This window comes from Macrobrachium rosenbergii, chromosome 23 (genome assembly GCF_040412425.1).
Source record: "Macrobrachium rosenbergii isolate ZJJX-2024 chromosome 23, ASM4041242v1, whole genome shotgun sequence".
Classification (NCBI taxonomy): Eukaryota; Metazoa; Arthropoda; class Malacostraca; order Decapoda; family Palaemonidae; genus Macrobrachium; species Macrobrachium rosenbergii.
The window spans coordinates 45296383-45323781 of NC_089763.1; the positions used below are offsets into that span (position 1 = coordinate 45296383).

Here is a 27399-nt window from a genome sequence, read left to right on the forward strand (position 1 = left end):
TATATATATATATATATATATATATATATATATATATACATACAGGCTAGCCAATCCAAAACAGCAACCAGAAGCAAATTCCTGAATCCTAAGGCGGTTTCCAGACCTGAGTCCATTTTGACGGATTCCGCTGAAGTCCCACTGCACAAAAGCGCACCAAAAACTGCTGCTAAGCCTAGACAAGGCAGAATAAGTTGTAGATCCATTTCAGGAGTCTGTACATAGAGAGAGAGAGAGAGAGAGAGAGAGAGAGAGAGAGAGAGAGAGAGAGAGAGAGAGAGAGAGAGAGAGAGAGATTAAAACGTCTGGTACAATAGTGGGTCTGCAACAGGTATGTCGTGTCTTCACGTTGTTGTTTGGAAATAACTTGGCTTTGTGCCAGCACGACTTCTTGCTCATGGAGCAGCCAGTAAGAGTCATTCTGCTGATATACAAGTAATAAAGATGGTCGGGATTAAGCCTTATGGTAATGAGTTGAAAGCCATAACGACGAGTCTTCAAGGTTGTGTGACATTTTTATGGATTTGGTGATGCAGAAATTGGAAACAATTTAGAATTTCCCAGGAGAAACTTTGTGAAATTCTGAAAAACACAAAAAGAAAAATGCGAGAGGAGGTGAATATAAGCTGAAGAGTGGGTGCTGTATGTACAGACTCCGATATGGATCTACATCTTATCCTTCCTTGTCTAGGCCTAGCAGCAGTTTTTGGTGCGCTTTTGTGCAGTGGAACTTCAGCAGAATCCGTCAAAATGGACTCAGGTCAGGAAACCGCCTTTGGAATCAAGAATTTGCTTCCGGTTGCTGTTTTTGGATTGGCCAGCGCTGGACAACATTAAGAAGCAGAAAATCGATGATGATGATTATAATGAAAAAATTGCAGCAGCGCAGGTTGAAGTCATCTCGACAGAGAAGAGAGGAAAAATCTGATGCTGCTGAATGTCAACTTACCCGTAAGAGTTCATGACCTGGAGAATGCTCTTCAAGAAAACAGAAAGGAAAAAGAAAAGGAGGAGATGCAGAGAAAGGATCTTGAAAAAGAAAAGGAGGAGACGCAGAGAAAGGATCTTGAAAAAGAAAAGGAGATGCAGAGAAAGGAACTTTGAAAAGAAAAGGAGATGCAGAGAAAGGATCTTGGAAAAGAAAAGGAGATGATGCTGTCTTACACAGGACGGTTTAACAAGCAGAAAATGGAACAGCAAGTCTTGGAGGACAAGATCCTTTTCCTCGAGAACGAAAAGCAGCTGATGCAGGAGATGGCGGCTCAGGAAAAAACACGAAATATCCTGGAAGATGAGCTAACGAGGATGCAAGCTGAAAATAATCGACTGACTGAGAGCGCTGCTGCTGTTCAAGAGCTAATATACGTGGTACCGTGAACAACAAAGTAATGAGCTTTACTGTTCAGCTGGCAAAGCTCAATTGTCAACTTCGTCAACAAGAGGAAGTAATAACGTCCTAGCTATCAGCCACTCTCAAAATGTCCAACAAGAGCGTAATTAGCATAAACTAAAAGTGACATAAGAATCGATTGCTTTCAGGCTGAAATTTACTGCTCTGGGTCAACCAAATACAATGGCAACAACAGGAATTTGCCGCCTCAGATGGGACCAGAAAAATTATTTTTGTTTGGGGGCTGTTCTTCAATATAACTAAAGGATTAAAATATATTACAATGTGGGTGTAAATTGTTGGGATTTACAATCACAACAACTGACACAAAGTCAAGAAATTACTACTTAACACAGAAATAACATTAATAAAAGGAAAAACTGCAGAGTACGACCCTTGGCCAAAGAACTAGATCAGACGAGAGACTCACTGCATAGCGTTCGTCATGCGGTCCGGCCGAAGCGCTCTCAAGATCACCAGCCTCTGGACGTCCGAACGGCTCTTCCAGTCACCAGGCAGTTTCTCCTTTTCCGGAGCTTCGCACTCGCAGAAGATCCGCCATCGCTTGATGCTGTTTTCGATGTCTCGGTCCAGGTTCCTGGTTTGATTTTTCGAAAGAAGAAAGGTGCTCAGTGGCTCTCTGATACAATGTCTTTTGTGTGTGTGTAATCCAGATTTTGTTTTGAGGAAGGGTAGGGGTGGGAGGGGGTGAGGGAGCTTAAGAGTAAGGATCTCAGTTACTCTTTGGTAAAATTCATTTACTATGTAACTCAGGTTTTTGGATTATTATTTTCGGAAGAGTAAGGGATTTATTTGCTCTTTACTATAATGTGTTTACTGTGAGTTTCATTATGATTATTAATTACTTTTGTGGGGGAAAGTATTAGACCCGGTTTCTTTCTCTATCATGAGACTAGCAATTTCAATCTCTGTAAATCTCTGATGGAATAATTTACTATATGAAAGAAATTTCCTAATGCAGAATACATTATACAGAAAAGGTCAGTGCACGCCACACCATAAGGACAGTATTTTCAACTCAAGTTCGGGATAGAGAAAGTTTAAGAGACAGTAAGTCCCTCAGCTGTTTTTTATTTGTATGGCAGTTTTTGTGTATATAATGAAGTAGTGTTAAATGTACGTTGCAAAGCTGGAATTTTCGAAAATAATTCGATATACTTTTTACAATTAGTAATGAAATAATTTAGCCATGGGAACAAAATAACTGGAACGTTACTGTTCCTTAGTCACAGACAAGAAACCATTGGCACTGGTGCGACCCTACCTGAACTCGTCCACTTGAGAGAGAGACCGAATGGCGCCCCAGTTGTTATTGGTTAAGAAAGGTATCGGAGAGACTACATTGGGCTGCACAGGGAATCGAAGAAGCAAGTCTAGTTCTAAGCCTCCAACTTCACCTTGAGATGCCAATACCTGAGACAAAGAAACAGTAGAATCTATGGAATAGACATTATCTTAGACCATTATATGAATAAACCTTGTAAATTTGATGACAGACTTACAGTACTAGCAATTGGCAATATTTTGTAACCATTTGGTTTCCGTAGTTTTTGCTCGGTTTGCTGTCCATAGGTTATTTTCTTCGCATATACAGACATTCTATTGTATTGGAACCTAATTTCAAGGTTAATGATCTTTTTTTTTATATTGTTCCAGATGCATGTTTGCTCTTTAAAAATAATGATTAAGTGTCAAAGATAAAACGGCACACTGCAGAAGAAAACGAGTGAATAAAGACACTACCTTCCCCAACGCAAAAAAAAAAAAAAAAAAAAATCCATTTACTAACCTTTTTTGTCTGTCAATTATAAAATAAGACGGAAGAACTTTTTGTTCATATAACTAAAGACAACCCCATGAGGTTTTCAAGGATTAAGAAAGAAATTGTCAGCATTACCTGAAAAGTCATCTGAGCCGCAAAGATCAATTTGTCTCTCTCGAAGAGACCCCTGGTTGTATAAAGGAAGACGCTGTGAGTGATGGTATCAATCAAAGCCTCCACCCTCAGTCGAACCTCATCGTTGGCTTCTGACCGATCTATAGCCTTGTGGAAGACCACCCTGAAGGCCTGAGGTGTCGAGAGATTTTACAGAAATGTCACTGGATATGATAATAAAATGAAAACTCTGGGCAATTACGAGGTGTCAAAAGGGATCAAACTATATTTCCACGTGCAATTTCAAAAAACAAAAAATGAGAAAAATGACATCTCTTTTGTTCTGTGATGACAAACATCGATTACAATGAACTCTCTCGCTTCTAAATTATGGAAGGAACAGAAATCACATACGTCTGAAGGGATTGTCAACTATATCTTCCTGTACTTTTAAATATGCAGATGAAATTTATGATTTTGAAGACATGTTTTCATTTGGTATAGAAAACAGAGATTAAAGATTATGTGCTTTCGATAACGAATACAAAAGTTTATGATAATGAAAGCAATATTTCATCAAATGCTTTGCGAAATCAAGGCCACAGGGTATGGCATTAAGATAAGAAGCTCAAGAATGTTAGGAAATTCCCACAGTGATTCACGAACATACTTTCAAAGAGAACTGATAGATGGGATTGATCTTATGAAGGTCGTTCAGGATGAAGTACAGAAGCGAAGCCCTGGCAGCTGCCGGTCGGTACAGCTCTCTGGCCTCGTCGATCTGCACACTTGTGACTCGGGCTTCAGCCACCTGCAAGCAAACAACACTTTTGTTTTTTTTAGCCAGAAATACTAGTTATGACAAATGCCACATAAACGGACAGTCTCCTGAAGTACAATGAGATCAACTGCGCTGAAAACGCCTACTTAATTACGGAAAAAGTTAGTCATCAGTTCTGCAATAAACAGTTTTCAAATTTGCGGAAAATTGAGTCTTTCAAACATGAAATAACTTCATCACGACACATATTTCTTAGTAAAATGGTTTTTTGATAATGATTACATTATTATACTGTTATATCTGTTTACGCTGAAAGATAACGGAATTTAATCTTAACCATGCTGTTATCAATAACTGCTCGATTTAAGCTTTCTGTACGCCTTTACAGTAGTCTCATACTGTCCCGCGATATTTATCATTCACGTAAACATAAAAAAACTATAACAACTGTAAATTTCTGAGTAACGGCATTTGAAAGTCCGAGTTGGGAGATTATTTCGTTTAAATGGCCATCTATTGCTTCTGAAAACCATTTCAATGATTAAATTGGCGATTGGAAAATCTAAGGCTAAAATAATTTCGTTTAAATAACCAGTCGTTGTTTTTGTAATCCAAGTAACTTATAATGTATGGCTATAATAAAATGCAAGCGGTGAGGTTATTTCAGGTTAAATGACCATTTACTGCTTTTGCATACCAACAAAGAATAAAGATACTACCACGAAACGAAATTACAACATCACAATTATTCGTAAAAACCAAATCCATTTCTACCTTTTCCTGAATCTCCTGAGCCGTAGCCTTGGTGTGTTCAAGGTTCTCCACGAGCGCTGTGTCTCCCAGGAAGTTTCCTCCCGCAGAGGACAAGCGGCTCAGTAGGTCATCCTCCAGGTGTTTCAGTTGGATTTTGAAATCGTTCTGCTGCTTTGTCAGGTTATACTGGAAGGGAAAATAATGATTGTGAGATGCTGGTCATGGATAACTTTAGCCATCAATCATACTCTTTCAAACGAGGATAAAGACAGTCATTACCAACACATAAAGCTTTGTCATAATATATAAACTTATCTTTACGGTATCAAACCATAAAAAAATACATAAAATTCATCCCTTTTTATAACTTAATGTCACTGTTATGTAACACACATCACAGAAGCCTTAGAAAGTGTCCACAGTATAGTAAAACATGTCACAAACACGCGCTGGCAACTTATCGGCTACATATCACAAACGGGTTAAGAACAAGTCAACAACCACATATGGAGACAGAGTCTTTGGCAAATGGTAGACAGTCATATGAAGCACTAGTTAGGGCCACCAATAAGCCGTTAACTTGTATTTAACATGTTTGTGATGTGTTTGTGAGTGTGAGTGATAAGCTGCCAATATGAGATTATGACATGTTTCACAGCAGTGTGGATGTAGCCTTACTTTCAGTTTTTGCTTATTTCTGACCTAAACATAACCAAGAAGCTGTAAGTGACACTGGGAATTGGCAAAACATTACCTTCAGTTCCTCAAGATCAGGCCTCTCTGCCTTGACGACCTCTGCCAGGAGCTGGTCCTCGAGACCGTCGCGTGTGACGGTGAAGTTGATGAGGGTGCACTGCGCTTGCAACTCCGGCTTGTAATGCGGATTGGCCAACTTCGTGTGCAGGATGAGTTGGAACGACGGGTTGTACTCAATTTCACGATCGCCCATTTTCAGAGCTCTGTAATTAGCAATTATTCTTATAGTGAATACTAACTAAGTAAAGGCCTTCAGAGTTTTGGTTCGGTTTGTTAATATGTATTTTTTATTTTGTTAGCAGATTACGGAAAAAACGTATGTGTGTTTTTTTTTAACGAAAATTTTACCAACAGTGGGCTTCGTGATTGCCAATAACTGGTTACATTTTGGGACAATATGGAAGGTACCGTCTGGAGAGAAGGGACATTTTTGGGAAGTGGTTTTCAGAAGAAAATCTTACAAAAAGCTTGAATTTCCTTTTTTATAGCTATGGCATTCTTCCTAACCTTCCGCGTTTGATGAGGTTCTTGCCGATGAGAGGATCAAGAACCGGATCGAGACTTTCTGGAAGGTTCTCGATCAGCACCGTGTCGCCCTTAGTGATGGCTGCCTCCAAAACATCGACGCAGGTCTTCTGGTCAAGCCGTACCACAACCAAGGCGTCTCCGTATCTCGCTTTGATCCACTTTATGCCTTGAAGCTGTCATCGTGTCAGGAGAAAAATGAGTATTTCACATAAGTATTACCGGAAGTTTCAAGAGCTGTTCTTTCAGAATTTGCTTTTCTTCAAGGAGTTTTTGAGTTGGTAAGGATTTTTTTTTTTTTTTTTTTTGCAAATACGAGGATATAGCAGCAAAATGTTCAAGGTGGCGCAGAAAGCCACCTCTGCCAATTCATAAGGAAACAGAAGTAAAATATTTAGAAATTATCGTCATCAGCATCTCCACAAAAATAACAGTAATGATACTATATTTCCACAGAAGAATAAAAATATAGATACATAATACATTTTACTATAATAAAGATTACATTTCTTGAAAGCTCTGGGTTATAGGCTCAACAGTAACAGTCCTGTACCCCAGACTCTTCCAAGGAGATTTTTTTTTGTTCGTGCAAAGGTCAGCGGCGACAGACCTTCAGCCTCTGATGGAAAGAATAATTAAAAGGAAGAGCAGGAGGAGGAAGAGTTTTCGCAAATCGGGCAGGAGAAGGTAATTTACCTGGGGATCTATGATGAGGGGCCACCTGTCCGAATTGGTGAGGATGATGGCGTTTTCGGTTGACATCCGATCTGATGGGAGGCCTTCGTTATTCCAACCGGCGATGGTTGCGTCATCCGTCAGGAGCTTAATGGCATCCAGATTGTGGGTGATGGGAATAACAGGCTGTTTGTCCAAGGAAAGAAAAGGAAAAGCATCGTTACGACCTGTCCTTTCTGAGAAACCTCGGCGAAGCAGTTGTTTGATTCTTTGATTAAAATACCGAGAGTTTGTTTAGAAATCTCAGTTACCAAGAAACACGAACGATTTAAACTTGGGGTTTTTAGAGGGTGAGATTTAACTTCTATGTCTAAGGTTCAAGTTCCACTTTTACTTGGAATTTATATCAATCAGCGTCTGTTTTGACTAGAAATGCTCGTTTTCCTTTAACGATATGAGAAAGCAACATGTAAGTGGGATTATCATGGTTATCATCAAGCGTTAATGTATCACAAACACATAACATAGCAAGGAACAGTCATTGATATTCATAAATTTAAAATTGTCTAAACTGGACACTAAGCCAAGGTGTAGTATGTGTATTTTAATGTTGAGTTAATTACTTTTTTATGTCCTACATCTCTACAGTAAAAAAAAAACAAACTTATAAGACTATGTTTAGAAGAATATCTTTGTATACGTGTGTGTGTGTGTGTGTGTGTGTGTTTTATGGTTCATTACTGGCAATACATCTTTCCAAATAACAAGGATGGCGTCTTTCTTAATTTATGAAATAGCGTAACTTGTGGATTTTTTTTAAGAAACGTCTGAATATTACGTTGACCATAACAATGGCTTTTCGATAGGCATTTGTTTAACTGTTCTAGTGTCCTCCTAGATAACAAACGATCTCTTGTTGTGTGATTTATTTCACTTAATTCTTAAGATAAATCCTAATGTTAAACAAAATGCAAGTTAAGTGAAGCTTTACGCTACAAGGCTTCGAAACTACCATTTATTTCTGACATTTTAGTTACTTCTACTGTGGGGTGCAGATCACACTTTATGCTATTTTACGGGCCAAAATCCTCACTGAACTAATTATTACTAATGATAAGTAAATAAATACATAAATTTGAAATCGATCTGGCGCAAGTATGAACAAAATCAATGTACATTTTTTTTATTGTTCTAAGATTTACTTTCCTCAAAGACAATGTCAGTAACACTGGCTTACCAATTTCGATCAGATTTTGGCCCCTATTTCACTGATTATACTCAAGGTGCTAGTACACTACTCAGTAGGAATACAGCTACAAGATGAAGTTTCATGGAAGACAAAGACATAATAGAATACTGTAGAGGATCAGAGATTAGGCTGGCTAAGGCTGTAAGAGAAATTACTGATTGCTGAAGATGAGTAACATACTGACAGACAGACACACAGTGACAATGGACAAAGTGCATTGAACTCTTCACATTAAAGACAAAGAAATTTGGCATCTGGATCATAGAAAGTCATGTTTGGGTATGACATAAATCTGACATCAGTTGTGGGCACAGGACAAGTGAAGACATTATGTATAAAAAGGGTGTTATTTACTGGGTGTCTGCCTAGGATAAAATTTTTATACAGAGGAATTATTTTTTTATTTTTCTATAGGATCAGCCCAAGAGGACATCTACGAAAAATCGCTGGTATAAAACATCAGAAAAGGTTGGTTAATAAGGTTAATGTTACAGTTAACAGCTTGGCAGCTGCTGGAAAATAGCACAGGCAATCAAAAATTCTACCAGGAAACCAGAAAGCTCTTTGGAAGCAGGGCACAAGATCCTATAAGCCAAGAAATGCTCTGCTGAAAACACTGAGGAGGAAAAGGATTAGGATGTTATTTAGACAGACATGGATAATGAGCTTGACTATAGCGTCAAAAGACATTTTCAAGTCGCTATAGTACACAAAAAGGAATAAAACATTTCGCGCCAGCCAAAATATTTGAAAAATAAAATAGCAGCACTAAAAGAAAATATTATGATTGCCATTTTGCAGACAGAGAAGTAAAAAATTGACCAAAACAATTTTCTCTGTCCTTTGGACAGGATATCGACATCTACCAAAATCTTGTTTCTAAAGCTAGGTTTAATTAAACCTTTTAACAAGAGTATGAAAAACAGTGGAATGTTGTTTCGTACTTTGAAAAAGAAACATTCTAATGATGAAATTTACATTTACTAAGCCAACAGAAAAATGGTGAAAAACTTTCTCTACCAGTAAACGTTTTTTTGTGCCTAAGAATTATTTGTACAGATGAAAAAACTACAATGCTAATATCCCCCGGAAATAATTAAAAAGGCAATGAAAGGCTATGAAGAACATATCTGCTCTTAATCTCGTCAGGATTTCACACGCTGAAATTTTTCGAATGAGAGCGCCTATGGAGTGTTCTCACACGGAACAGACTTGTTGGGATTATTTTACCCGTCTCGGTCTTCTCACAATGAAAAATAAAGAAAGCAAGGAACGCACCAGGAAGTCGAAGTGTTACATCATTAGTGAGTCTACACTTTCTTCAGAGCAGGGTCAATTTATCAATAAAATTATCTTTTCCCATCAGTGTGAGAATTCCTAAGTATCGTACTGGAAGGGCAAGATTAGTAAAGATGAGCATTTTATATATAATATATGCTGTACGTCAGGTCAGTCTACTTGCTGTAGGCTGCTACTTAACTGTAATGTACTCCATGGCAGAGAATCACGTAGTGAAGGGTTGTGAATCCCTTGAAGGATGAAATGTCTCATAAATGGCACATGAGGCTAATGGCGATCACTATATCACTCCTGCAGAATTCCAGGAAATAACAGTACTCTCACTACCCTGCGTGGAGTGAGTCACAAATTGGTGGGGGGAAGGGGTTGCAGGGAGCATGGAGGTTGCAGCCCTTACCCTGTATTTAACTGTGACAAGTTAAGCATACCTTAGTTTAACCAGACCACTGAGCTGATTAACAGCCTCCCAGGGCTGGCCCGAAGGATTAGACTTATTTTTACGTGGCTAAGAACCAACTGGTTACCTAGAACGGGACCTACAGCTTATTGTGGAATCCGAACCACATTATAGCGAGAAATGAATTTCTATCACCAGAAATAAATTCCTCTAATTCCTCATTAGCCGGCCGAAGAATCGAACTCGGGTCTAGCGAGTGCTAGTCGACAACTCTACCAAATCGCCCAACAAAGGAACTTTAAACAAACCAGTAATGTAAACATATTCGATTTGTTCAAGTAGAGAGCTGGACGTTGTGGCACCGGGCAAGAATAAGGTGAAGAGGTAAATGCATGCAGGAATGGAAAGGACAAAGGGTGATTGTGTCTGAAGTAGCTGAAAGGTGTTGAACTGGGGAATGTAGTGCTGGTGGTATCAGACAGTTTCAATGGATAAGTGAAAGTATAAATGCACAAGTTCGAGAATTTTATGGGTAAGATTGATAGTGACAGGAGAGGGAGATAAAGTTGTGACTGAGTGTGTATGGACCAGGACTGGAAAAGAATAAGCGTGAAAGATTCTGTTCTTGGAGTGTTTGAATCTGTGCCCTATTGGTTTTGGAAAACATGTAAGGTGACCGTGCTCATTGATTTAAACACAAATGTAGATGAGAGAGAAAGAGAAGGAACCGTGGGCATACACAGAATTTTTGAAGTAAATGGGAACGGAGAGAGCCTTGTGGACATGTGTTTGGAAAGGGGCTTGATTGTTGGAGATATGCTGTATGGTTCCCAAAGAAAAACAAGTATAAAATGGGCCGAAGTTTCTTCGGCGCAACCGAGTTTTTATCTTTCGGTGGTCTCGGTATAATACTGTATGAGCTGCGGCCCATGAAACTACCAGGGCCGGTGTTGGCGTGTCCTATATCGTTCCCAGACGCACGATTATGGCTAACTTTAACCTTAAATAAAATAAAAACTACTGAGGCTAGAGGGCTGCAATTTGGTTTGTTTGACGATTGGAGGGTGAATGATCAACATACCAATTTGCAGCTCTCTAGCCTCAGTAGTTTTTAAGATCTGAGGGCGGACAGAAAAAGTGCGGATGGACAGACAAAGCCGGCGCAATAGTTTTCTTTTACTGAAAACTAAAACTGACAATCCAAGGACTTCAGGGAGAATAAGTGTTCCTACAAGGAGGTAAATGAAGAAAGGGAGGTTAGGGAGCAAATGGCTCTCATAATGACAGATGCAAATGGTGGTGAAAGACTTGAAGGAGGGACCCTTCCATCGTTCTTGGCACCTGGCCTTTCTTGGTACTGACCAGACTCAATGTGTCATACTTCGTTCATTGCTCGAACAAACTGTGGCACAGCGAACGTGTGTGAACGTTTATATGAATGATCATAACATAGTAAAATAGGATAACTGTGGCATAGCAGAAATGTTCAACTTAGCATTTCATATCTTTTCACTACTCACCTAAAGTGCCACATACAAAAATGTCTGCTAAGATCATATATGGACCTCCCAGTCAGTTGCAGTAGGAAAACTTACATGAAGATATATGTACATAGGTATAGCTAAATGCAATATAAATGGAAAAAGAACTCAAATAGAAACAACCCTGACAAGACAAGGAAAGACAAATACAAGCTTAGAGACAGGCGTTGACTGCACTGACATCATTAAGTGAAGAATCTGCAGACACAGGTGATCTGATAGAAATAATATAATAAAGACAAGACATGACATGGAGAGAATGGGTGTAATTAAAGGTGATGGAATAATGCATAAGCATAAAAAACGAACTATTGTAATGCCTGTATGTAGGTGAACATTGGTTTACTATGTACAAAATTCTCATTGGTTAGGAATGATAAATATGTGATAGATCAATCATGTCAGGGACAAAGTAAAAGTGAGCTGCTTTATTCAGCCAAATAGTGATTTAATTATAAGAAACTGAATGAAAAGTCATGTACGCTACTACTGAATGCTAAAAATGCAATGAGAAATGTAATGGAAACATAGCAGATAAGGGTAGCAATGCAATTAATGATAAAGATGCCGAGGCGATTGGATGCAGTGTCTGATGCCGTGAAAACCAGAAATTGTACAAAATGAAAAACTAACTGAAATTCAGTCTAAAGTTTTTTATTTCAGCTACGAATGGCAACGCTAGAGATGAAAGTCAACCGAGAATGTGTGTAGTGAAGAATTAATTGGAAATGTAGCGGTTTTGGTTATTTACAGCCATATGAAGGATTTTATATAGTAATTATTTTATTTAAAGGAATAGGAATCATATTTGTTGTATCATAGCAAGGGGAAAGTTGGAGATGATGACATTTGACATCTGTAAGAGAAGGGAAGGAAGGAAAACAGTGAGAAAAAACGGCATTTCAGTAACTATCAATACGTCAGACTCATTCAACAACAACTGTTCTGTTAAGGACCTTCCTCTTCTTCACTTCCTCAGCCTGCAGCCGCGACTCCGTCGTGCGAATCATTCAGAGGGTTGCGTGGCGCCCGTGACGTGGATGAAGAGGAAGAGAGATTACGGAGATTACGTCATCGAAGGAAAGTTTTTTTTTAAGATTTCAGTAATAATAGCTAAAAGAAAAGAATCCATAAGGACATACATGCATACTTACATACTCACTAACGTCTGAGAGAATTCTCAACAGCTGTTTTGGGATTGGCGATCGCATGAGCGGGAACTTCGTGAAACGCGAGCTGTTGAGGACTTTAGGTGCAACACATGAATGAGATGTAGTGAACAGGATGACACAATAATCCAAATGAATAACTGAATGAATATGTGGATAAATAAATGTGACTTATATTCTGGAATAAAGAAGACTTTTCTGGAAAGGTTTAAGATGTTACCCTTAGTGACCTTTCTCGTAAGAAACTACAAAGAAAAGGTAAGAAAAAACAATATCAAAAATGGAATGCGCAGTGTTCCTCAGAACCAAGGGTAAACATAAACTCTGAAAAAATTAAAATCACAGAGTATGCAAATTCAGCGAAGAAGTGTTCTGACTTCACTTACATTGAGCTTCTGCAGCATAGGTAACCACAATTTGTCCATGAGGTCCCGTCTGTAGTGTTTGGTGAAGCATCCTGCATAGGAGATGAAGGCAGCTACCAGAAGGATGTCTCCAGGAAGAGTCTTGGCTGAGGTGTGCATCCTGTCAAGGAAAAAGTTGACTGGAATTTTGAGTCAGTTTTACCATTAATAAACGAGATACAATATTTCTCTATTAGCGACAAATGCCGAGGATATTAATATGATGGTATTTTTACTCTATCCCCGTTTGCTCAGTAACCATAGCTTATAAAATTCAGGAGCTTTAAATGAATTTTGTTTATGTACAGAACTAGTAAGGCTTTACGGAAAATTTAGTGAATGCAGATCTAATTTCCTTAAATGACGAAGGGCTACAAAAGAGAAAGTCAGAATCTGAATAAAATCTTCATGCAAAATATTTTCATTGTCTTTAGAATTCTCATAATCAGTCTTGATTGCTTTGCACTGGTCAATTCTGAGCAGATCAAACTCTATTAGTCTATACATCTTGGGACAACCGTGCCACGAAAAGATTGATTGATGCCTAAATTACTCACACTGGCTAAATGTGAGTAAGCCAGTCCAGTTCTGGAGGTTTATAAGTTTTGGAACAAATGGGTCCAAGTAACTTACTGTGCAACAGCCTCAGCCCAGCGGACCTTCTCAGACGACAGCCCGCCGACCAGTCTGTTGGCCAAGGCGATGGTGTGGGCGGTGCTGTTTGCCTCCTTCTCACACCTCATTTTCTCTGCCGTGGCCTTGTCAAACTCAGCTTGAAGATGTCCTAGTTGCTCCTCTAAGCTCTGAAAACAGATTTGGGCCTAGTTGAAGAATTTACTTCTCTCAAGAATGGTCATCCTTTGGCGTATCCTTAATTTGCAAAGCTAAAAGTTTGTTTGTTTGTTGGGCCTGTCTTGATAAGAAGATTGTAAATTAAAAAAAAAAAAGGTTATAATATAACTGTCAGATAACTAGCAGGTAATCTGGAAGTATCATCTTCACTTTCAAACAGCCAAGAGAAAAATGCAATTCGTTATCTTACCCCTTAGAATTTCCTTATTATATGAGTGCTCACAATCACACAAACACACCCACACACAAATCCTAAAGAGCTTGTTGCATCAACCAATCCATCGACCACTCAGACCTTGATTTTAGAAGTGATGGCTTCCAGCCTGTTCTGAGCAGCTGCCAATTCGGCGTTTGCAGCCTCCAAAGCCCTTCTCTTCGGCTCTACGTCGCAGTAGACCTCGTAGAAGCGGATGATGTTGATTACCCATGAACATAAACCTGGGGAAAAAAATGTTTATGAAGAGTAATTTTTTTTACTTAAAAAATATCTGAATAGTACAAGAGATGTTTTATATTATCTTTATAATTCTGCGTACGGTAAAGCAAATAAAAAAATAATAATAGCAGTAAACACTAATAATTTTAGAGAAAAATATTACATTGCTGTTATCATTGTTATCAATATAATTGATAACAGTGGAGACTGAACATAAATGCTACCTTCAGCGTCATTTTATGATTATGATTAAAAGCCCATCGAGAAAATTTATACAGTCATGCTGCTATCTTGATAAAAAAAAATCCAAACGTTGCTGAAACTCGCATGAACCTGAGGGTCTGATGCAACCGGCATTGGTTATGATGAAGTCTCAAAGCTAACGGGTAATGCTCAAGGAAATTCAACAGCTTGTAACTTGCCTTTTGAGTTTGGTGTAAGCTGCAATAAGTGAATATGAGGTCTAATAACTAGCACAATATCTGCTTTCTGAAACAATCGGGATTGGTTATACTGAAGTCTTAAAACCAACAGGGAATGTTAAAGGAAATTCTACCGCTTGCAACAAGCCTTTTGGGTTTGGTGTAAGTTGCAATAGGTGAATATGAGCCCCAGTAACTAGCAGTATATGACAACTGTCATCTACAACGAACCCTAGTGGCCCCATGTAAGCGGTAACGGTTAATAACAAGGAGTATGTGTAAGAGGACATCAAAGAGCTTACAACAAACTTTAGTGGTCAGATACAAGTGGCACCGGGGCACAACGTGGCCTGCAAGCCAGCAGAGTAAATGGTTATAAACGGCGCTGCTTACCTGCAGCAGCTACCGACTTTGCCCTGATGAAATCTGGGTTGAATTCGGGGCTGTCCAGGTATGGCTGAATGGCCTTGATGATGTCAGGATGGATGTCTTCTTTGTTGTAGTTGATGAGTTGATCTAAGAACTGATCGACTTTGGCCATCGTCATCTGGAATCAATGTATAAACGACATTAATTCATGCAAATATCGTTATATTGAATCGATAAATATTTCTTATTGATATTTATGTACATAATCAGTTTCCTGGAGAATACGAAACAATGACAAGTACATTACCCTGAACGACCACCACATAATAAACAGGTAAAAGGTAAAGCGCCTTTGTGCCCATTGGTATTAAAACATATTAATTCGAATAATATCAGTTTTCAAAACGAAATGACATCTCAATACAGTCAGGGAGAGAGAGAAACTCCCTTTTTTTTTATTTAGAACGGTTTTCAACATCAGCACCCTTATAACTTTAGAAAGCTTGATGTTTAAAACTAGTAAAAGATTAGGGATTCCCTCTTCCCTATCAATGTTATTTTCTATCTGTTGTTGAAATTTCCCTGTTGGGGGCTTCATATTTAGATTCATAACCTGGTCAATTTATCTCACCTTAGCGGCTTTCCACGACCTCTCCTTCGGGATCTTTCCATTAGGAGCCAACAGGACCATGACAGCTGCTGTGACACTTGACACTCCTGAAGGAGGCGAACCGAAGGACTTCAGCTCCGTCAGGTTGGCCTAAAATAACAAAAAAAAAAAAAGTAAGGTCGAAAGCCGTTACAAGAGAGAGAGAGAGAGAGAGAGAGAGAGAGAGAGAGAGAGAGAGAGAGAGGCCGGACCGGGGTTGGGATGAAGGATCAGCATATTACGTCGCTGTGATACCTGATAACACACATACACACATACATACACACACACACACACACACACACACACACACACGAGCGCTCTCAATCACTGAAACATCTTTGAAAAGATAAACTGATAGTGATATCTCAGAACAGTTAGAAGAAATTACTCTCATTAAAAACGATTTTAGGTAATTTGTGCCTGGTTATCATTTAACTTTTTTTTATATGTATATTCGTGGTGCACTTTGTTACGAGTTCTTCAAGTAAAGATGAACCTAATGGACCAAGTGAAGGTCGATAGGTGAACCTCCAAGAATACTTTACCGAGACTGCTCAGAGCCGACTAAGTGAGGACAGATAGGAAGACCTCAAACTAAAGGATGAAGGAACCTAGTTGAGAAGAAAGGATGAAGGTGCCATTGTTGGGAAGAAAGGATGAAGGTACCTTGTTAAGAAGAAAGGATGAAGGTGCCTTGTTGAGAAGAAAGGATGGAGCACCTTGTTGAAAAGAAAGGATGAAGGTGCCTTGTTGAGAAGAAAGGATGGAGGCACCCTGTTGAGAAGAAAGGATGAATGTGCCTTGTTGAGAAGAAAGGATGGAGGTACCCTGTTGAGAAGAAAGGATGAAGGTACCTTGTTGAGAAGAAAGGATGGAGCACCTTGTTGAGAAGAAAGGATGAAGGCACCTTCTTGAGAAGGATGAAGGTACCTTGCTGAGAAGAAAGGATGAAGGTACCTTGTTGAGAAAAAAAAGATGGAGGTACCTTGTTGATAAGAAAGGATAGAGGTATCTTGAGAAGAAAGGATGAAGGTATCTTGTTGAGAAGAAAGGATGAAGGTATCTTGTTGAAATGAAAGGATGAAGGTATCTTGCTGAGAAGAAAGGATGAAGGTACCTTGTTGAGAAGAAAGGATGAAGGTATCTTGTTGAGAAGAAAGGATGAAGGTACCTTGTTGAGAAGAAAGGATGAAGGTACCTTGTTGAGAAGAAAGGATGAAGGTATCTTGTTGAGAAGAAAGGATGAAGGTATCTTGCTGAGAAGAAAGGATGAAGGTACCTTGTTGAGAAGAAAGGATGAAGGTATCTTGCTGAGAAGAAAGGATGAAGGTACCTTGCTGAGAAGAAAGGATGAAGGTACCTTGTTGAGAAAAAAAAGATGGAGGTAACTTGTTGATAAGAAAGGATAGAGGTATCTTGAGAAGAAAGGATGAAGGTATCTTGTTGAGAAGAAAGGATGAAGGTATCTTGTTGAAATGAAAGGATGAAGGTATCTTGCTGAGAAGAAAGGATGAAGGTACCTTGTTGAGAAGAAAGGATGAAGGTATCTTGTTGAGAAGAAAGGATGAAGGTACCTTGTTGAGAAGAAAGGATGAAGGTACCTTGTTGAGAAGAAAGATTGAGAAGATGAAGGTATCTTGTTGAGAAGAAAGGATGAAGGTATCTTGCTGAGAAGAAAGGATGAAGGTACCTTGTTGAAAAGAAAGGATGAAGGTATCTTGCTGAGAAGAAAGGATGAGGGTATCTTGCTAAGAAGAAAGGATGAAGGTACCTTGTTGAGAAAAAAAAGGATGAAGGTACCTTGTTGAGAAGAAAGGATGGAGGTGCCATGCTGAGAAGAAAGGATGAAGGTACCTTGTTGAGAAGAAAGAATGAAGGTACCTTGTTGAGAAGAAAGGATGAAGGTACCTTGTTGAGAAGAAAGAATGAAAGTACCTTGTTGAGAAGATAGGATGAAGGTACCTTGTTGAGAAGAAAGGATGAAGGTACCTTGTTGAGAAGAAAGGATGGAGATACCTTATTGAGAAGATAGGATGAAGGTGCCTTGTTGAGAAGAAAGGATGAAGGTACCTTGTTGAGAAGAAAGGATGGAGGTACCTTGTTGAGAAGAAAGGATGAAGGTACCTTGTAGAGAAGAAAGGATGACAGTACCTTGTTGAGAGTGTTAAGGGCCTCCCTGGCGGCAACAAGGGCTGGCTCAGCCTTGACGAGGTCCTCCTCGCACTCTTTGCGCCTTTTGGCAACCTCCGTCTCGATGATGGCCACCTTCCGCTTTTCCTCGTTGGCGCTCTCGTTCTCTTTCACGACCTGAGGGAGAATGAAAACAAAATAAACATTAACGAGTTAATACTTACAGACAGAAAGAGCGTCAAGGAAAAGAGCGTCAAGGAAGCTAGATCTTTTAGAATAAAGTAACTGAAGTTATACTCTAAAAGTAATATTTATGTATTTTTATCACCATACGCCATTTTCTCTTTCGAGAGGGTGGCATCAAATGGCGTTATCCTTCCGATTTTTTTTCCACCTGGAAATGAATTCATCCCCCCGGCGCCTACCTTTTCTTATCCCAGGATGAGACCCAGTTTTTGACTACCAGCGGAACGATATAATATTACACACACACACACACTTATATATATATATATATATATATATATATATATATATATATATATATATATATATATATATATATATATATATATATATATATATATATATATATATATATATATTATATATTTGTATTCAGATTAAATACAGCATAAATGAATTAACCAGTACTATATGTACAAACTATACATACATGCTTGAACGCATGGGAACACATATGAACTAGGCAACCAAATATACATTTGCCTTAATGTATGGAGCGAAAACCAACCTTAGCAGTTTCAGCTTCCACGATGCGAATCAGCTTATCAGCCTCGTCATTCTTCTTCTGCAATTCCACCTCTTGAATGGCCAATTTGGCTTTCAGAGCATCCACCTGAAAGAGAACAGGCGGGTTTTCTTAGTTTATTTATATAAACTAAATTAATAGGCGATAAGGATAAGGTATACTTGAATCTGAATTACTAACTGCTGCTTAAACTTATATATAATTGTTTTGGATAGAGGAGGCTTATTGACTCAAACGGATTCCATGAGAGTAGTCAATACTATTGCCAAGATATTTCATAGATATCACGATCGTGACATGGGAGGTTTCTACGCTGTATCCCACTGATCTGGATATAGGCGAAGCGTTATAAACATTTATGGTCGTTGACTAACAACGAATGGGGAAAACGAGGGGTAGGCTAATGAGAAAAATAGATCATAAAAGGCCGAATATGAAAGTCCTATTTGCATGTTGCTTCTGGGATGCATCTGATGGGGGTTAAATAAGCGTAATTACCTAAATACATCCATAAATACTAACATGCTTGGTTAATATAACAAACCCTTACGTAACACCTAACTCAACGTGACTTAATTAATTAGGCAAACTTACCTGGAAAAATATGAATAATTTGATTAAAATTTAATATTTATACAAGACATACTGATACACATACTTATTTACTAATTTGATCCAGTTACCGAACATTAACCAAAATGTATTTTCGGATGCTAGGTCGCAGAAAATGGAACAAAGTTGAATATATGAAAGGGAGAAAAACATCTGACATAAGGGAGAAAGAGGGCAGATTACTTTAGGGAGCAAATTTATCAGACCAGTTTTCTTTTTTAATCATGCATCTTTGTTCTTTCCTCCTTCTGATTATAATTTAGAATTGACTTCTCTTCCTTGTGAATATTTCTTTCCCTCTGCCGTGATGTGGCAACCGAGAGAAAACATTTTAGTTGATTTATCTCCAGTCGAAATAGATAGATGGAGCTGTTAAGTTTCAATCATTTATTTCTTTGCTCATGCAGCTTGTTCCGTCACTGTGAAAGAACTATAGAACTTTCGTGTTTTTTCCTCCGCACAATTAGTTAATAAACTCTCGTTTTCCACCACCCCTGACGAAGTCTACGACACTGACCTGCGCAGAAGTGGTGCGCAGCTTCTCCAAGCCATTCTGAAGGCGGGCGATCTTCGCTTGCAGTTCCTCGCTCTTGTGTGTCAAGAGATTCGAGTAAAGGGAGATGAAGCCCAGGAAGGTCTTTGGGGTGGTATAATTGTACCTTCTGTCGTTGTTCAGGTACAACCGACTCATGTCATTGACAGATCCATGAACATGAGCCATGAACGTGGATACGGATTCTCGTATGTCTTCCTAAATTACACAGGAAAAACACATAATTCGTTATATATTAAAATATCCTTTGCCAATATGTAAAAGATTCTCAGTACTCTAATACGAAAACCAAATAAAAAAAATGTGTGTGATGAGCAAGACATTTGACATTAAAATGCTTGAAACGAAGTTGAAAATTCTACCAAAATGAAATAACAGAATGAATGCATGTGAAATATCACGTGAACATACAGCCAATAACAGAGGGGTTTAGTTTAGCTAAATGTCATACAGTTCAGAGATTAAATTTCTTCATTAAAAGTTCTTAAAAATAACTGGCACATCTAATTTCATAAGGTTTTATATCTTCTCACCAATTAGCCTAACGGAAAATTAAAACGACATAAGTATATGTATATATATATATATATATATATATATATATATATATATATATATATATATATATATATATATATACTGTATATATATACTGTATATATATATATATATATATATATATATATATATATATATATATATATATATATATATATATATATATATATATATATATAAACATTTCTTTACTCTAGGAAAGGTCACATTATCACTTACTGGAAGATCTTCAATGTTGCCCAAGAAAGTGTTCGAAACTGACACCAGCGCCTCTTGTGGCCATTCGTGGAACCAATCGATGGTCGTACAGCTGATGATGGCTGGAAACTGGCGGGCTCGTACTCTGTGTAGAATAATATACAGTATGTATGTATGTATGTATGTATGTATGCATGTATATACATACATACATACATATATATACATATATATATATATATATATATATATATATATATATATATATATATATATATATATAATAAATACACAAATAACCTGTGTTCAGATCTATATTGTTAACTTTCTGTTTTATGTAAACTACACAAGGACACTGCAACCATGGATGCAGAAATGAGCAACAGAAAATTAGAATGCGAGTATGTACGTAGACACCCGCATTTGGAAATGGAAATACTGCATTTGTGTATGTCAACCATCGTAACTAGGAATGGGAATAAGAACCCTTACCTCAGAGTAGATCCCACGGGAGAGAAGCACAGGACCATCTTGAGATTCTTCCTGACGCGGTCGATGAAGAACCTCCAGCAGTTTTCCCTCGTGTCTTGCTGTCCCGTCGTTTTGACCTGTGCCCCATGGGTATACGGGGGGAGGGAATGGGGAGGGAGGGGGGACGGAGAGGACGGAAAAAGAGAGAGAGAGAGAGAGAGAGAGAGAGAGAGAGAGAGAGAGAGAGAGAGAGAGAGAGAAAGTAAATATAGTAGAGGATGTAGAAAAATAGAGAAAGGTGGATGGAAGTAAACCAGGTAAGAAGAAAAGCGAATCAGGAGAGAGAGAGAGAGAGAGAGAGGCGAGCAGTAGTGAAATTTAAGGAAACAGATGAGGAGTAAAAGGAATCAGGAGAAAGTGAGAAAGAGAGAAGGAGAAAGGACGAAAGTCCATTCGAAGAAACAATGTTAAACATCAGACAACAATAACAAAGGATCTTCGAAGGCGTCGTTGATGAAAACAAAGTTCGACTTCCTTAAGAAAAAGGTCAGATTCTTTACAAAAAAAAAAAGTTCCAGAAATCTGAGTGAAAAATTGTGCTTAGTAAAACCAAAACTATCATATGAAAATTCTTTTAAGTGCTGTCAAAAATGATTATGTGGTCTTTCCTGACCGATGTCATTGCTTTCAAAATTCGATTTTATTTTTAGGCAAAAAATCTGTGTAAATACCATGGAATGTGATATCTCAATTTAAGGTCTGCCGTATTTGCTGCAAACTTCTCAGATGGAATCGAGAACTTAATATATTACTTTGAATTCTCATTGATCTTAACAGTCAAAATTCGGCCAATAAATGAATGGCAAAGAGGAAAATACACGATGTCTTTTCATGATCCCAATATGTGTGTGTGTGTATTTTATTAAAAGTTTGGCTAATAGCTTCCTCGTTCTCTCTGTTCTCCCGCATGACTTACATATTGTAATGACAGTCTTTTACACAAACAGGAAAAATACTCGGCTGCATGTTCACACATTTCATTGAAAAATGGATTATATAGTTGCCAACTCTCCTTAAAGGAAGCCAAAACTTGAACATCTCAGTAATGCCTTACATAAAATCGTTACGAGAGGTTGCAGAAGGTCCTCGGTGATAATCCGCTGATGCTTTGACATTAACTTTATTACATTACTACCCAAAGAAGCTTTTGATCATAAAGCAAACTGTTATAAACAAACTGGAAACTGGGGATTTAATTTCTGATCAGTGTCAATAACTTACTAAATCTGAATTTGACTTTGCAACTAGTCATATGAACTATGATAGATGAAAAGATGTCCACTTCAAACAATTTCATAACTTGAAAAAGTGAAACAAGTGCTTAGTTTGCAGGTTAAAACCGTTGCTAATGAATAACCAAATGAACGTGAAAAATGATGATAACTACTTGAGCTGTGATCAGACTGTACTGTATATAGGTGAATGCAGATGCTTATATTCAAATGCCTCCGCCCCCACCCCCCATCCCCAAAAAAAAAAGAATGATTTTCAACATTTTGTCATTCTTGCCAATATTAAGTATGTTACACAATACAATGATGAAAAGCTAATGCACATGTATGATATTGATGAAGTAGACAAAACCTTACATACTGTATAATGTACAATTACAATGCAATACAAATAATCTGTAAGCAGTTCATTATGAAATATAAATAATCTGTCATCATTTCATTATGCGTAAATAAATTGCTTTCATAAGAATTCAAGAAAAGTATTGTAACATGGAATCATAATTCATTTAAACACTCTGATGCTTGCTTTAATATACAACTGGATCTTACGAACAGTGTTATGGTGAAGGTAATTTTCAGAGTCATATCACTGTCTGGACCTTGAAATTATCAGCTGATATACGATGCTCTCTTTACAACACCGTTCAGATGTCTCCTTTCTTATCAAATACGGGCAGCTTATGACGATGATCATTTCCATGGCATTTAAATTACAAAAACTAGAATTCATTACTTCTAACAGAAAGACAACGATGGGAAGTCTGAACATGAATCATTATCCAAAAATTTTACATTTGTCAATATTTATATATTCACATACATACAAAAAAAAGCTACACCATACAAAACGATGTCCACTAATAAAAAGCAGTTTTTGTACACGCATCTAAGATACTAGCAACATCTAACAACAAACTGTACACATGCACACGACAGCAAACACAAACTGCCAATCATTCACTACGGCAGTACCAGAAAAGAAGAAAAAAAGGAGAAAAAGATGAAGGGAAAGAAGGCTGGCATCTTAGAGACCGCCCTTATAGACGGGTCAGTCCCTACCCACGGCATCTTCACTTACAAACACAGGAAAACAATAAAAAAAAAGAATAACAAATGAAGGGCAGCTTCACAACCCAGGATGTTGTCTTGACTCAGCTGCACAACAACTAATTACATCTTCGACCATATGTCGCCCCTTGAAATGGGCAACAGCTGGCAGCTGGAATCAGAAGGCAGGCAGCTGATCCTGACAACATCCGAGTCAGTCTTCCGCTGCAGAGAAGGATAGACATGGCGAGCATCGGCGGTGGCTACGCTATTCAAAAATTGACTTTCTGTTGCTTTTCTGCTGCACGCGACTGACCGCCCATAGAGATGGTGGGCGGCCTTTCACTACTGTGGGATAACTGACTCAAGGGCTACGGTGTGGGTGGGCCAACTCTGCTGAGAGCTGACCCTTTTATCTACTCTTGGTTGACTCAGACTACAGAGTGAGCGGGTCCAAACTACCGTGACACACGACCAAGGTAACAGAGGTACAGCCAGGGGACAGCCACTGGGTCTCTGCGCGAGGGACCTTAAGATTGTTATTATTTAATTGTTTACGAGTCTCTAATGAGTTTATATTATGATTTGATCTACAGTCAGTTTTTAATTGTTTATATGTATGCTTTTTTACATAAAGAGTACTTACAGTTAAGAAATCGCTTGCCAGGTTTTGCAGCAGCTTTATTTGACTTTCACAAAGACATTGCGCCCTGTGAATCTAACACAATCCTTATTCATTAACAATACTTCCATTATCAGGGGTAGTTTCTTTGAATACTAATAATAGTAGCACATTTTCCTTCCGTATGCTCCATTTTCCTATTTACCTTTATTTCTTTGTTATTCTATTCCATTTCGTATTAAGATACAATCGACTTTATCTTGCCATGATTTTTGTTTTTAAAGGGCACTTTAAAAGGCACTTGGATATCAGTGAGTTAGTTTTGTATTAAAAATAAGTAATATGGTGTAATGGCATAGTTAATTAAGAACAGATTTTCCGTATAAAAATAGATATTGGTTTTACTAAGTTGTTGTGATCGAGACTGTTTTGATTTGTAAATAGCAAGACTCTAATTCAACTGCATCTTCAGATAACTTCTTCTCGACATCCTCCGTTAATATTCGCGGAAATCAAGTGTTTGTGTATTGAACTGATACCTATGATGAAATTTCTAAAACAAATATGCATACACAAAACACGTTTACTATATATATAAATGTGCACGGCTGAATATTTGCATAATGACAGTTGTACTAACAGAAAAATGCCAAAAAAACATAAATTTATTTTTGCTTCAAGAGTCAAATCAAACTTTTTTACTAATTGTATCATACTTTGGAGAACAGAGATGGCAAGAAAATAAGACAAAATGAAATGCAAAGAACACACCATAATGTTCAAAAAGACTAAAACTATATTGTGCAAGAAAAATTGTGATAAATATACAGTATCAGCAGACTTTGCAAGAACATAGTTTTCTATTTCAGTGACTTGACTGTTGTTCATTGAGAGCATAGAAGACGATTTTAATTAAACATGCTGACTAGTTTTCTGAGGGCATAAATCTCATGCAAAAAAAAATAATACCGTAAATTATGCAATTTCAGATGACAAGGACCCCCTTTGATAGAAAGTTTAGATTACACAATGATTGAAATGATTGAAATGGTTGAATTTTGTAATGAATTATAAGACGCTAGAATTTTCTATCAAGTTAATTTAATTTTAAAAGTAATTTATTTACATAATTTGAACGTCATCAAGTGAATAAGGCAAAATGGTAAACGTGAAAAAATATGGGCCATGGCATTTGAAAAGCTTAGAAGATGACACACCTATTATGGGAAATTTATGAAAATGTAAACTTGTGAATTTAAAATGAGAGTTAGACCTCAGCAACACCAGCAACAACAATAATAACAATAACAGTAATAATACCTTTTGCACCAACAACCTGTTTTCTCTAATAGAGGGTGACTCCACAGATAAACAAGGTTGCATAACACTTCCACAACAACTGTTCAACTTCATGGAGGGTTTATCAAAAGCAGATTGCCTGCCGTTTCACACAGTGTAGGCTACCAGCCACTTCTAGCTTGCACACAACTCTTTATGCTTCCTGGATGTCAAAGGTTTCCATTCCGGTATTTCTGTCTCACCGTTGTTCCAGAATTTTCTGAGTTTCTCTCCACTTCTTTTACTAAGATTTCAGATTATATACTCTTTTAATTGACCTGTTCCTTTCAAGTCTCCGCAAACGATGTAACCATCTCAACAAACTTATAATTCCACCTACATCAATATATTTTAACGCGTCGTACAGCCACACCGCATTTTCAACTCCCTGAATAAGTACATCGGAGTAATCCATTTCAACAGTTTTTTTTTTATATGTTCAGAAAGTGATGGTAATTACAAGTAGTTTTATTGAACGGCAGGATATTCCTTGTCAAAAGAACTTACTAGCTCTCCTATTTATATTCAACCCCTAACAACTAGGTCGACTATGGTAAGTAGGCGTCTTTTGGTTTTATTGTTTTACAACTTCCTAAGTGATAAACAATAAATAGTTTTTACGTGATTTTCACATTTTATTATTGAATTTTATAAATATCAGTAAATAATTTTATGGGATTTAATTGTTTATTTATGATAGCTATATTTCAATTCTGGTATTTTTTTTTTCACAATGAGTCACAAACTAAATTAAAAGATGAAAATGAAAGCTGAAACTGGCAACAATTATCACACCAAAACTATTTACTTTAGTTCTACCTACTCACATTCTTTCTCAATGAGCTCAGACTGATAAAAGAAAACGTATTTTCACAACAAAGGGAACCTTTAAGAGATGTGATACTGACATAAAACGCATTCATGGTTTAAGAAAAAATCTCAACAAACCATCCTATTTGTCAATTTTATAGCAAAATTGTAAGCATTAGATTATTTAAAAGCATTACCAATACATAAAATAATGATTGGCCTTAACAAAAATTGCTTAGATTGCAGTCAAAGATTAAGAAAATGGTCTGTGATTAATGTCATACATAAGCCGTAATATAATAATATATGCAGTAACATTGAACGAATAGCAAACCAAAGATTTCCAGCATTATATAAATCCTGTCAAAACCTCAAAATTAAACTTTACGGAATACAATGTTGGTTATGCAGAGCAGGTCACACAATACATATGAAAAGAGGACCCGTTTACCTGCAATGCAAACAGCAAAACCAAGTCTCTGCACAACACGATGCTCATCTTTACGCTTAAATTTGTTTTTGTCTGCAGCAACGATAAACCATGGATAATAAACTCCCGTTTAGATGTGCCGTCATCCAGTACCGGGACAGCCTCTCTCACCAATGGTCCCCTTTACAAGTAGGCATAATGCAGTGATTTTGATTCAAGCTCCTTAGAGCCGTGATTTGTCGTCTCGACCATCTTTTATATTACCGTCATTTTTTACGGCATAGGTACACTAGCCATCAAAGAGATATCGTTTGATCCGGTATGATGTCTCGAAAATGTTTTTGAACTACAGTACATTCAACTCCCCGAACTCTAGGTTATATTGTACTATTAGTATGTATTTCATGTAACATAGAACCATACACCGGAAAAATGACAAATAAACAGATTGAATAGAAGGACAATATGTAAAAGTGAATTAATGAAGGAACAATTAAAAATAATATAAAGATGTAAAAGTGAGCTAATGAGAACTCTTTAAAGTAGAAAAAATGACACATAATCGATTAGCTAGTCAGAAACTAATGAAATAATTCTTAAGCACATTGCAAATAATTTTCATTTAAAATTGAAACGTTGAATAACAAAGACATTCTATGAATGTCTTTGTACATGAATGATGAAAACAAAAACAACAATAATAATGACAGTAATAATATTTCACGAGATTTATAAGACAGTTTTTTGGGCTACAGATGGAGTTATTGAACTGACAAGATATGAAAATTTATTGTCTCTAATTCTGATATACTAAACTGGAAACTTGTGAAAACTAAAGGAAACGACAGTAAACTTTTCATCATGCATACCGGTCGTACATACGAACATGCATAATAATAATAATAATAATAATAATAATAATAATAATAATAATAATAATAATAATAATAATAATAATAATAATAATAATAATAATAATAATGCGTAGGAAGACTT

General features: G+C 37.4%; 1 protein-coding gene across 1 annotated transcript in view; it reads right to left on the reverse strand.

The window, feature by feature from the left end:
• Dhc93AB (Dynein heavy chain at 93AB) overlaps positions 1–27399 on the reverse strand; it is a 112275-nt gene that overhangs the window by 11437 nt on the left and 73439 nt on the right. The window contains exons 56-73 of the mRNA XM_067125082.1: positions 20883–20998; positions 20412–20535; positions 19599–19832; positions 18452–18556; positions 17719–17874; positions 15547–15675; positions 14940–15093; positions 13984–14126; positions 13470–13639; positions 12819–12957; positions 6799–6963; positions 6085–6278; positions 5576–5780; positions 4843–5007; positions 3958–4098; positions 3309–3479; positions 2676–2824; positions 1821–1988 (exon numbers count right to left, since the gene is read on the reverse strand). Coding sequence (XP_066981183.1) covers positions 1821–1988; positions 2676–2824; positions 3309–3479; positions 3958–4098; positions 4843–5007; positions 5576–5780; positions 6085–6278; positions 6799–6963; positions 12819–12957; positions 13470–13639; positions 13984–14126; positions 14940–15093; positions 15547–15675; positions 17719–17874; positions 18452–18556; positions 19599–19832; positions 20412–20535; positions 20883–20998 — 2828 coding nt within the window. The remainder of the gene's footprint in view (positions 1–1820; positions 1989–2675; positions 2825–3308; positions 3480–3957; positions 4099–4842; positions 5008–5575; positions 5781–6084; positions 6279–6798; positions 6964–12818; positions 12958–13469; positions 13640–13983; positions 14127–14939; positions 15094–15546; positions 15676–17718; positions 17875–18451; positions 18557–19598; positions 19833–20411; positions 20536–20882; positions 20999–27399) is intronic.